At 36.5% G+C, this 13,154-nt stretch overlaps 1 protein-coding gene across 1 annotated transcript in view; it reads right to left on the reverse strand.

The window, feature by feature from the left end:
- Positions 1-1,666: 1,666 nt before the first annotated feature.
- Positions 1,667-13,154, reverse strand: part of LOC134230292 (collagen alpha-3(VI) chain-like) — a 32,755-nt gene continuing 21,267 nt past the window's right edge. Inside the window, exons 3-15 of the mRNA XM_062712060.1 lie at positions 9,599-10,039; positions 9,305-9,478; positions 8,775-9,200; positions 7,907-8,074; positions 6,114-6,512; positions 5,827-5,988; positions 4,514-4,951; positions 4,241-4,405; positions 3,454-3,873; positions 2,830-3,012; positions 2,371-2,442; positions 1,845-2,009; positions 1,667-1,743 (exon numbers count right to left, since the gene is read on the reverse strand). Of these exons, the coding sequence (XP_062568044.1) occupies positions 1,667-1,743; positions 1,845-2,009; positions 2,371-2,442; positions 2,830-3,012; positions 3,454-3,873; positions 4,241-4,405; positions 4,514-4,951; positions 5,827-5,988; positions 6,114-6,512; positions 7,907-8,074; positions 8,775-9,200; positions 9,305-9,478; positions 9,599-10,039 (3,290 nt within the window). The remainder of the gene's footprint in view (positions 1,744-1,844; positions 2,010-2,370; positions 2,443-2,829; positions 3,013-3,453; positions 3,874-4,240; positions 4,406-4,513; positions 4,952-5,826; positions 5,989-6,113; positions 6,513-7,906; positions 8,075-8,774; positions 9,201-9,304; positions 9,479-9,598; positions 10,040-13,154) is intronic.

The following is a 13,154-nucleotide window of genomic DNA, read 5'->3' on the forward strand; positions in this document are numbered from 1 at the left end:
AAAATGCAAAATGACAACTATGTTTAATGCCTGACTAAGCCACGCAAATGTGAAGCCTTGGATATGGAACGAATGTGTAAAATTTTTTTTTTAATTTTTAAGCTAAAGATTTCACTCCATCCCGAGACAAAAGTATGAGACTGACATGAAAAATCTCCGCAAATGACTTATTTATTATAAAAATTTGAAAAATGAAAATAATTGACTGAATCATTGGCCTATGATATTCATAACCATTTTCCGTTGTATATTTTAGGTAACTGAAACTGTGTGCTACATGCAATTGCCCAAAAGACTTATGGTGAGATTCTTCTCAGGTTTCTGACTAAATGAAATATTTGAAGTATTTGCTATATATTTACATTAAAGAGATTTAGAAGATAATTTTCTTTTCTTTCCACATTACAATTGTACAACTTTGAATAGAAATGATAAACCAAGTTTGAAAATCTAGGAAGGACTATATTTCTGGCGGAATGGTGACCTATGAAAATACCCTCCATGCTTCTCAAAATTATATTAGAAAAAGGATTTTAGTAATAATTTTAACACAAAGACGAAGTAATTTTCAAATGTACGTAATATTTTAAAACTTGATACTATTATTAATATATCAAATAAATATGATTTTCATAGCAAACTACATTTATGCTAGCTTTTAAAAGCTGCCAAACTAAGTACATATTTGAGCCAAAAATCAGTAAAAAGTGTTTTTTCTCCTTGGGTAAACAATATTTACTTTTTGTTTCTTTTTTACTATATTGTATCTTTATATGACAACTTGAGCATATGTAAAAATAAGAAGAAGAAATAAATATAGGAAGCATATTAAAATAACTAAATTCGAATTAGCCAATATCCCTTTTAAGTAAATTATTTGTGTCAGTTTGGTTATATCATCTTATAGACTCTCTAAGGTAATATCTTTTTATGCAAGAAGAAAAACCTTTGATATTTGAAATAGAAGTAGGCATCTCATGATTGGCAACAGTATTTAGTTATTCTTAATGTCCAGAGAAAAAGTAACGACCTTTACCTAACCTTCTCTCTGATATAAAAATTTAATCTGATACCATCATCTGATCCCACCTCTGATGTTTTAGAGGTCTGTATTTGCTTTGATTCTATTTTATATTGTTTAATGGACTTTTGAGCTTGATTACTATTCGTTATCTTGATATATTTCATTAGTAATATTGTCATCTTGATTCTATGGAAATTTAATTAATTTTTAGATACAAGATATATGAGAAGAATTTCTCCTTAATAAATAACCTTATTCATACTGATCCACAACCCCAAAGTCAGTATACAATCCACTGAATAAAATAAGACAATACTTATGTAGATATAGACCATTACACTAGATTTCTTCTAACTAACTGATGCGCTTTAGTCAGAGTAATTAAAATTAAGAGAGGTTCGGCTAAAAAAAGAAACATTAATGATAAGCATTAATATTCCTGTTAGAGTGAAGCTGGTCCAATCGATTGAAAAAATTGCTTATACTTTACGAGTGGAAATTCAAATGACATTCATTTTCTTGGGCATTCGTAGTTTAAATATTCTGTAAATTTACAGAATATTTAAACTACGAATGCCCAAGAAAAGCAATTTCACAATCTCAGGTTACTGAGAGAAACTTCACCATTGAAGACCACAATTCTTACCATCCGATGACGTCATTTTCAAGAACAGCTATCCTTTCGTATTCCACAACGGTGTACACCGTTGAATTAACACCTTAAAAAGATAATATTTAGGGAAGAATTGGTGTACATGAATGGGTGTATCTAAATATTCCACGAAAACGACGTCTGTCAACAAGTCAAAATTGAAAATACCTTCAACGTAAATTGTGTTGTAAGCAACAAGCTTATAGTTATTTCCAGAAGGTCTCCACACCATAAAATCTATCCATCCAGACCTCGAATACGAAAACTCCCACGAAGTAATGCGTGAGCAGGTGGTTATTATAAATACATAATCTGTCATCAGGTACATCATTCCTAATGATGAAAACAAAATCTGATGAATCTGATGAAGCTGCTGCCATACTAGCCAAGCTTAACATTATAGAATCAGAGAAAAGATTCGATACTTTTACCTCCTTGATATAAAATAATATTGCTGTTTAAGTCAAGTCCTTACCTTTATGTTATTCAGTAGTGAACTACTTGATACGAGTTAACATATTAAAAAGTAAAATGTGTATATGTTATTTATCATTAAAAAAGTTTCGATTAACCAAAGAGTTAGGTTTCTCTATCCGTTAGACTCCAGAAATACATCTTACCTCCCTGAATGACAGGTTCCATTTTTAATTTAAATTTTATATGCAAAAAGACATTGATGATAATTATACAAAACCTCTTGATCCCCCTGTATGTGCTGTCAAATCCTTTGGGTACATATAAATCAAACTGTTCAGGCATGGGGCAGCTAAAAAGGTATTAAATGATATTTCAATATTTTCTTCATCAAAGGGGGGTTTGTAACCTAACTCAATCACTGTTGTTAAATTAACTCATCTTTGCTTCTCCACGCTCTCTGATTGTCTAACACTAGATCACATGATCCAAGTACATGTATGTTACTTTTTAGTTGTAGATTTTTAAAATGCATATAGACCTAATCAATGTCTCTTAAATGGAAATAATCTTCCATAAAACATGTCTTTCAGCCAAAATTGTGGATTACATTTGTCCTCATTTAAGTTTATATTTTCTGTTATGAATTTTGGAAACAAACAGAGCTGCTATGTTGCCTTGGAATGCCATTAAGATTTTTTAAAATAAAACAACAATAGTGATGAATAAAGAACTTTACCGACGTCTAGGTTTCTAAGGGAGACACCAGTAGTGGTCGTGATTTGTGGAGAAGGACACTTGCTAATAGCTTCTAAAACGGCAGCTTCTATAGAGGACAGGTTCTGGTAGGAGGGGGCAAAGAAATAACGGCTGTTGTCCCCAGCGGCTTGTCTGTATTCCGCCTCATAGGTACTGTTTATATCTTTAATTGCGAGGGAAAAAAATCTAGTTAGTTTACAATAGTATTTTTTCCAAAAAGAGAATTCAAAGGCAATGACGCTTAACTTTGCAACTTTTTTTTTTGTTTTGTTTAAATAATGCATGTGAACGTTACCTATTGTATACTATTACTGGAAGGCTATGACTGAAAACCTACATGACAACCACAAATTAACTCATTATATACAGACAAAGCTTGACAATCTCCGATAAAATGGGCATTGAAAAGTCCAAGGGTAATTACTTTCGTTAAAAAAAAAAAATCAACATGAAACTCGAGCCTGGACTGTAAGTATTCAATACAACAGCCGTACCAGAAATAGAAATTTTATCAAAATAAATTTCATGGAAAACTTGCCAAGAGAAAAGTTCAATGAGGGACATGTCCAAGGCATTTCATGGTGCGACCACAATTCTTACTTACCGACAGCAAAGACCTGATCAGGCCAGTTAGCATTTATAACAGCCCCTTGAATAGCAGAGCCAGCTCTTATTCCGTCCACCGAAAAGACGTAGTAATTAGCCGCGTCTGCGCGATCTCCGTTGGCCTCTGTGAAGTAGGTTGTCCTTGCATACAGTAAAGCTTTATCTAGTAGGTTCTTGGATATCGAACCTTCTGGTATCTTCATTATGGCATTACTAACGTCGTCACTGGTCGTATGTGTTTGAAGATCAAATTGTCTGTATCCTTTATAGTCGTATGTGACAACACCAATTCTGACTGTGTCCGATGAGACACTGATTTGCCGCGCTAAGTTAGCAAAGAAGCTTTTCAGGTATATGAACTTTGCACCAGCAGAAGAACTAGATGCTTCGAGCAAAAACAATATATCTAGCTTGCAATCTGTAAGAAAATTAAAATAAGTTTGAATGTTGCAAAAAACATTTTCTGTCATTCGTAGAAAGCACTTAAAACGGCAGAATGGAACAAAACTAATACGTCACGGATGACGGACGGGTGGACCATGTCTTTTTAAAAAATTACGAATTTTGGGGTCCCAACAAAAGTAATATAAGCATATATTTGAACAATCTGTCTATCAATCCGCTTGCCCGCCATCCTACCATTACATCTTTAGTCTGTACTCAGGGTCAAAACTGATAAAATTATTCTAAAATTAATTCATACCATATGTTAAATCTGGCCATAGAAATTTGTAGGAAAGATTACTAGACAAATTAAAATAAGGACAAGGAAATACATGACTTACTAGGAGTAGCGGGGGGTACAGGGTCCTCTGTTGGACACTCAGTAATGTTGGAGACCAGACCTTTGCTGTTACACTGGAGTTCTATGAAATTGCTGGCTGACATGTACCTTCCTTCAGTCACTGCACCCTCAAAATCGGAGTCATAACTAGACGTAACATTAGCACCTGAAAAAAATATATAATTACACTGGAGGCTTTGAAAGATATCAATGTAACAAGAATGGTTTTTGATGTATTGAATCTGAAATCTATATTTTGAACACTGTAGATTACCAAGGATGAAAAGTTCGACCATTGAATTATACTGGATTGCTGCCCCATAATCTGCCACCTGCATGCCGTCGGAGCCGCCATATGTTAAAACAACGTAAAAATTCTTGGCGTCCTCGCGCTCTCCGTTCTCCTTGGTAAAGAAGTTCCAGAGTGTATACAAAAGGGCTTTATCCACCAAGCGGCGATCCCTGCCATACGCTGCATTTCCCTGAGTTATGTCATTAATAGCAGTTTTCACTGCAGAGGCGGTTGAGTACTGCTTTAGGGGGAAAACGGTGATCGCGTCATCACCGTAAGTTATAACCCCTATTTTTACTGCATCGTCACCGACAACTATTTTGGTGACAAGACTTATGAGGAAAGTTTTCATTTCTTGGAATTTTGATGCGCTGATTGTGTCCGTGTCATCAATTATGAAAGCTAAATCAATTTTACAGTCTGCAAAAAATTTAAACCACCTTATTAAAACAACAAATGAATATTAAAAATGTTCGAGTTCGATAATACAAAAAGTAATTTTAGTTAAGTAATTGACAATTAAAAACTATTAATATAGAGAAAATGTTCCTTGAAACCCAGGGGCTTAATGCACTTGTATCTCTGTTTATGCATTTCGTAATTTTAACATTTGCACCAAAGTCTGTGGAATTTATTATCCCCTCGAAACGAATATAATAATGCGTTTGTGTTAGTTTGTCTTTGTACGAAAGGCCAGTAGCGTAATTTGCATCGGGATTGATATCAAATGCTGCCTTGATCAGCTCTTTTGCCAGGGAATCCCCAGCTTTTTAATGCCCCTGTTTAAATTCGTGAAGGTCAACGTGAGTAATCAAAATTAAGAATTCCTTGAATTTCTTAGTTAAATCATATATATAGTTAGAACGGTGAACCAAGATACATTGTGGAGTACGTATCCTCTGTCTACCGGGTACACCTGCTGTATGCTCCTTCCCATTATCGGGCTTACGGTAAAATTATTTTAAATATGAGTGCTGTTGTAGGTTGCTTTGAAATTCCTTGTGCTCGGGGTCTTATTAGGTCTGACGAAGAATAGTCTGTATACATGTACCATTATTCCTAGCGGTTTTCACTTTTTCTTTACGGTATTCACGAGATCAACAAATTTTGACTAAGAGTAATTATTTTTTTTTCTTAGCCAAATTAAGATATTTACATGTACCATTATTAAAACATCTAGAAAACATGTTTGGTCAAAAATTGCTCTCATACAGACGGCTTAGATATTTATTCATGCCATCAAAAAACTTGATCAGTTTTTATTTGCATTTTAAACCAAACTAAAACATAAATACCTTGAGTAATTTCAACTATTGCTTCACATGAAGTTATCTTGTCTATAAACTGTTGCCTGATGTTCATCATGTTATCATATGAATCGGTATTGGTGTATCTTGTGTAGTCACCACAAGAGTCAACAGATTCCTGGTATTCAGATTGAAAAGAAGAACCAACATCTGCAAAAATAGTTTTTTTTAAGAATTACTTGATATTTAAAGAATCACATTTATTACATGTACATCAATTAAGGAAAAATAAGGTACAATGTAAAACGTATGCTTTATAATTTAAAGAAACTTACGAGCTGCAAAGACAAAATTGTTTCCACTGCCCCTGATTTCGCGCGAAACAGCAGCTGTTTCACTGTAAAATGGTCCCACAACAAATACGTAATGGTTATTGGCATCCTCTCGATCATCAAGGGCCGTAAACACGTTGTCCCGAGCTGTAATTAATCCTTGGTATACAAAGTGATCAGAGCCAGTTCTGTCAGGCACATTTTCGATTGCTCCCCTTGCAGATTCTGAGGTTGTGTAAGTCGTAAGCCCAAACTCTTTTGATGCCACGGAATCATATGTGACAAAGCCAACTCTTACCCCATCAGAAGATATTGGAATATCCTCCATTAATCCAGCCAAAAATGTTTTTGAAAAACGCATGTTATAGCGTTCAATTATAAACGCAATGTCCAGTTTGCAGTCTGAAAATGGAATTGGTGCATTGAAGTTATAAATGCATCTTTGACCTTTGGAATTTTGCACATTGTACATTGTGTTTCATAAAATAAAAAAAATTAACTTAATCTTCAAATAATATAGAGAAAAACAACATTATTAGAGCAATTTCCTCAATACTTTCTTCTTTTATTTCTGAAAACCAAATGTAATTTCTTAGATTTATATACAAGTTGCAACTATGCAATGGTGTGGTTTTTAAAGTCCATTTTTAGAATTTTTCACTCATATTGAGACGCCACAGGTTGCAGGTGGAGGGCTGCAAATTTAGACTTCACATCAGTACTCGTAACCTTTGATTTTCGTATATGTTGCGACACGACCTCGGTTTACGTGGTCTTACCCGAAGGGCCGGTCTCCCTGTCTCGCAGTGAGATTGGAACTCGCCACTTGTGGCTCAACTCCGTAACTCAAGGGCAAATTGTCTTACCACTGCGCCACGCGGGCGAAAATCTGGTTCCAATTGCCAATGTAAATGATTATATCAGATATGTACATGTAAAGTATAAAAACGATCATTTCCAGACATTGTTTTTACAAGATATCTTTCAAAGAGTTTATTTGATTATCCCAGTCAAACAGTTTACTATTTTGAAATTTGATATTTTTAGCTCTTATGGGTAAGAGACCAGAAGAATTTATGTAGAAAGGTGTCCGTCGTCCGTTCATCTTTTTAGATGTCCGTCAGTCTATAAAGAAATTCTCAAAACGCTACTCCTCCTTCAGTTTGGATCTCAATTTTACTTGGCACACAAGTAGACCATACTAAGATTCATATTTTTTTTATTTTTATTTATTTATTCGGTTTTTGATTACGCAGAACGGTGTTGTCATGGTTACTAAACATAGCAATATCTGTAATTGTAAAATATATTCAAAGCGATACTAGTCTACTCCATTCTTTGGTCCGATTTCAAAACCTGCCATACTTGCAGTAAACTACATTAAGATTTATACATGTTATTCTGTTTATCGGTTTTTAATACCGATGAACGGTGTTGCGATGGTTATAGAAACTAGAAATTTCTTTGAAATACATTCAAAACGCTACTTCTACAGTTTTTGGTCTGAATTCCATATTACTTACACACAAGTAGACTAGACTAAGGTACATAATTCTGTAGAAAGATTTTGGCTTCGAATGATATTCCCATGCTTACTAAAGAAAAACTTAATTTCTTAAAAATGCTGCTCCTCCTACAATTCATTCTAACTGCGATTAATTTTGCCACACAAAATAAACGAAACCAAGGGTCATAGTTCGTTTATTGCTGTTGCAGAGTTTAAAGGCCAAGTGCTTTTTTGTGATAAATACAAGCCAGTAAAGCTACAGCCTCATCAGAGACTCCAGGTTACATACCTACTGTCACGGGATCAGGGAGAGGTGTTGTTGGACAAACAGCGATTTTCTGTAGAATATCATTGAATTTAGGATATAGATCTGCCGGGGAGCTCACTTGCCAGTACCTACTGTCATCTCCAGCAATCGCCTTAAGGTCGGTGATCAAAGATGAGGAAGGGTCAATGCCTACAATTGCAGTGGGAATATTCTAAAATATCAGAAATATGCTGTCTAAGACATGGACGATTATTATTTTATGACTTTAAAGGGTTTCGAATTGAGTTATTCCTCATGGATGAGAAATTTGTTCGTTACTTTTTAAGACATAACTTGGATTCTTATAATGGCATTTAATGAAAAATATATTTCTATTTGAAAAAAATATGAACTCTATACTTGTCTACAACTAGATTATAGAGGAAGTGCATGGAAGAAATATGCAGTAAAACAATGTACTCTAGCTGTCATGAAATATTATTAAAAGTAAATGACTAAAACCTTTGGAAATTTGTTTTGGAAAGTTGACCGTTTTTTCTTTGCTAAAAAATATTTACAAGTGCCATTGTGGGAAAAAGAACAGGTATAAGTACAAATACTTTACTCAAAATTCAAAGATTTTTCTAAAGATTCTGATATATTCAAGAATCAATTTGCCCAAATAATGACTAAGTGACTTTGAAAACAATAGGCCAATACGGGAGATAACACCTAAAGGGAAAAAAACAAGACCTATACATTTACACAAAATATAAGACCACGTCCTCATATTTGGTAGAATTCCGAGTCTAAAATATTCATTATTTTTAATTACTAAATATTTATCCGTAATAGCATTAGAATAATTTCCGAATATCTTACAATCATATCACATGCTAAAATTTCTTACCGATTGTAAAAACCTGATTCCTGGGGTTTTGTCGAATAGCATTTGCCACAACTGAACCGTTCTGAGAATGTGTTTTAGCAACAAGAACACAATGTCTGTAAGCATCAAATCTGTTTCCATTTGACAATGTAAAGAACTCGTAAAATCCGACACGTAAAGCTTCGGCCAGGTCCACAGAGGAAGAAGCACTTGTTATTGTTAATGACTTAATAGCACTGTCCAGCGATGATGCGGAAGAATGGGCGTTAAACTTGATATTCTGGTCCACTGTGTCGTCATAGGTTATAACCCCAACTTGTATATCACTCGTTGAAATTTTCAGCGCTCCCGCCAAATCACCAATAGCCGATACTAATGCTGAGTAAATGGAGGAGGTGTGTGAGGAAGCCTCTATGATGAATAAAATGTCGATTGTGCAAGTTGAAACTAAAAAAAAAAACAAAAAAATATTCTTCAGACCTGTGATTTTAAACATTTTTTTAAAAAAATCACGTTGAGGAGGGATCTAAAGCCATTGGTCTGACTTTTACCTGAACAGACCAAGGGGTATCCTGACCATATCTGCCCAAATCCACAGGTACGTTGCGTGCTTCCTGCAGTTTGTTTGTACCCGGACGCACATGCGTATGTGCTGACTTCATAGCAGCCAGTCTTGTCAGCAGTGATGTCAACATTGCTGTTTTTCCCCTGTATACAAGAAACATCTGAAAGCATGGAAAGAGAATTTGATATCAGTGCACAATGTATATATATATACGTTCACACCTACTTTTTAATTCAAGAAGAAAAAAATCTTTGTAGCAGTATATTATCATTGTACAAACCGTTTGGGAATCTCCATTCGCCACCTGAGCCCCATCCGGTCTTGATCAAAATATATTTGGCACCGAAAGGAGTGGAACGAGTACAACTCATGACGACATTACTGCCGACCGTACTTCCGGTGCCCGCACGGATATCTAAGGACCATGAAATCCAAAACTCATCGAAGAAGGTTTGGTCCAGAATATTCTGGGTGTGTGAGTCACATTCTGTACCACCTATACCATACCTGATGACAGATATGGTATTATCCCATCCCCCATAGAGGATTTCATAGTGTGTACCACAGTTGTCACAATCGTCGGTACCGATAGCAATGTGTATGTCATTGTTTGCTCTTGCTCTGAATTTCAGATATGTCCTCCCCAAGGCTACCAAACAGTTGGACGTCAGACTAATGTAAGTTTTGTCGTCCAGTGTAGTTTTACTGATTTCTGTAGAGGCTGTTAAAAATAAAAAAAAAATCAAAACGTTAAGCTCCAAATAATAAGTAGAGAAAAAATGTATCTTTATATTCATTTCAAACGTTTTCTTTTACAGAGAAGCTGGTGGTAAAATCTTTATTCCACGTCTTCTATTAAAGCCCAAAGCGAATGTTGAAATAATATCAATACCAGGCAATATATATCCCCCCAGTTTTCCCTTTCCCGATAACATTAATTATGGTACTGAAGCAGAGATGAATCAAGATCAAATTATCCCTTCGTTTCTCTGTAGTTGCACTGACTTCCGGTTTCTTTGTTCCCTTCGATTCTCCGCAGGTCATGTGACCTGAAGTAGTCTGTCACTGACGGCGGTGTAGAAGACACGTCTACAGAAGAGTCAAACGTGGTAGGTAAAGGGATACCTTATTAAGTCTTACGTGTCTGAAATAGACTTTCGAGACTTTGGTTGGTAATGTATATTTATGTATAGTACCTTCATACACTGGTTTGACTTAATTTAAGAAGCGGATCGATGCGCTTCAGTCCTTGAAAGGCGCGCGCTCCCGAGAAACGAAGGGTATATTGTACATATTTCTAATTTAAATTTGTGATTGAGAAAATTGATTAATTCTTTAATTGTTCAGATAGAACAGCCGAATCCCACAAAAGAACCCGAAAACGTTACATAAATTTGGTGGCAGCGCGGTGGGATTCGGCAAATAATTAAGAAGTTATTATTAAATAAGAAGTAATATAAATTTTTAATTGATAATTTTTAATTGTGTTATATTTGCCTTGTAAATCATGAGTGCGATGGAGGAAATGATCAACGAAGAGATATCCTTTCTTGAAAGGAGTTGTGAGAGATTGCGTCTTGAAATAAAACAGCAATCTACACTCGCTGAATCAAGTAGACCAATGCGCGATTCTTGAATTGCGTCATTGACTGGTGATCGCACACAAGGAAATCAGTCTGGAGGAGCGCTAGATGGTGTGACAATGAGGAGAAAAACAGCTCAACGAAATTTAACATCTGAACCAAATGCATCAAATTCGACAAGGGATTATGCTGCGAGTCCGCAGCCATATGAAACGATGGTGCCACAGCCAAGTTGGAAAACGCCGAGCATTTTATCAAATGCGCATCCGCACCCAGTCCATATTCTGAGTGAGACTCTGGCGCATTCTCCTTTTCACATTCAATCGGAAACGCCATCGCAAGGACAGTATCAAAATAGGCCTCCTGCGCAAACGAAAGATGCAGAAGTATTTCATGAGGGTCAGGTACAAAACAAGTTTGAGACTCCAAGATCTTCATTAAATGCGCGGTTTTCAGAAACTGCTTTAGAACATAATGCACAGCCACCGATTCCAATGAATCGTGCATCCGCGGATGCGCTGCAGCAGATATCAGCAGATGCGCTGCATCAAACACCTGCGGATGCACTTCATCAAATACCTGCGAATGCGCCGAGTCGATGTGGAAATTCCGGTAATGAGGTAAACCAAGCTCATTTCCCCAGATAGTCAACGTTGCTGATAAAGAGAAGAAGGACCAAAGTGAGAAAGCTACAGCCAGTGTAACATTAAGCCGGCAACCTTTGATGGAACTCATTCTTGGCTAGATTATTAATCCCATTTTGATGCGTGTGCGGCTATCAACAATTGGAATTCAAAGGAAAATGGGTTGTATTTAGCAGTGTCACTGCGAGGAGCAGCACAAGGAATATTAGGAAATGTTTCGCCAGAAACGGGACAACAATATGACCTCTTAGTGAAAGCGCTTGAAGAGGGATTTGCTCCACCTAATCAAACGGAGTTGTACCGTGCGCAACTCAAAGAAAGGCGTCAACGAGCATCAGAAACATTATCTGAGCTAGGCCAAGCAGTGCGCCGATTGACGTATTTGGCATATCCATCTGCACCGGCAGAAGTAAGAGAAACTCTTGGTAAAGAGGCTTTTATTGATGGATTGATAGATTCTGATATGAGACTACGCATTAAAATGAGTCGACCACAGAATCTAAATGAAGCAATTCGCCTGGCAGTAGAACTTGATGCCTACTATAAGACCGAGAGAAGAAGTCATATGCGCGCTATTGAAAGTCAGGGACAAGCACCAGCTCAAGCTTCCGAGTCTGGAGATTTAAAAGCGCTGATGCAGAAAATGCAGAATAAAATAGATAATCTGGAGAGGCAGATTAAGATAAATGCAAGATTCAGCAGAGATTCTTTCCAGAGGGAAGGCAAGCGTAACAGGGTACAATGTTACTACTGCTCAGAGGAAGGACACATTCGGAAGAATTGCCCAAAGTTGAAGAACAAAGCTCAAGACAAAGAAAAGGATAGGCGGCGACATGAATCAAAGACAGATGGCGGAAGCGCATGTCAAGTTCGCAGTAGACGTAAAAGAAAGAGGAAATCTAAAAACAATGGCAATGTTGCCGCAAACAATTTGTGCGAGGAAGCAGGTATCTTCATTCAGGGAAATGTGAATGGGAACAGTGCAAAACTCTTGATTGACACTGGAGCATCCCTTACTCTTATTTCAAAGAGATTGTTTGATACATTGCAGGAGGAAAGACCTGAGCTTAAGGAGAACGCACAGCGAAGGTTCTGTTCTGTCCCACTATGGTAAAGCAACATTTTTCTCTCACGATTGGTGAGACAGATAGAACTATTGATGCAGTTGTTGCAGATATTTCTGTGGACGGAATTATTGGACTTGATTTTCTCAAGAAATACAATGGGCTGATAGATCTTCAAGAGAGTTCGCTGCGATTAAATAATGAGACATGCCAATTTTCCTGGGAAGGTACACTAGGTTGTTACAGAGTCACTGCAGCAAGTGACATTAGCATACCACCGAGGAGTGAAATAATTATTTCTGCCAATGTTACGGGAAATAATATCTATGGAGGAGCGGATTACTTAGTGGAACCTGAACGAAAATTTATTGAGACAGGGCGTGCGCTAGTAGGACGCACTCTCGTTAAAGGTAGCGAAAAAATACCAGTTTGCTTAATGAATGTCACGGATGATGTAAAACAAATTTTTCGAGGAACTCTGATTGGAAAAATGACAGCAGTTGAGGAGAGACCAAACTCGCCATCTTATCCTCAGGGTTTAACCA

This window comes from Saccostrea cucullata, unplaced genomic scaffold (genome assembly GCF_032062105.1).
Source record: "Saccostrea cucullata isolate Sc308-1 unplaced genomic scaffold, CSIRO_AGI_Scuc_v1 ctg10396, whole genome shotgun sequence".
NCBI lineage: Eukaryota > Metazoa > Mollusca > Bivalvia > Ostreida > Ostreidae > Saccostrea > Saccostrea cuccullata.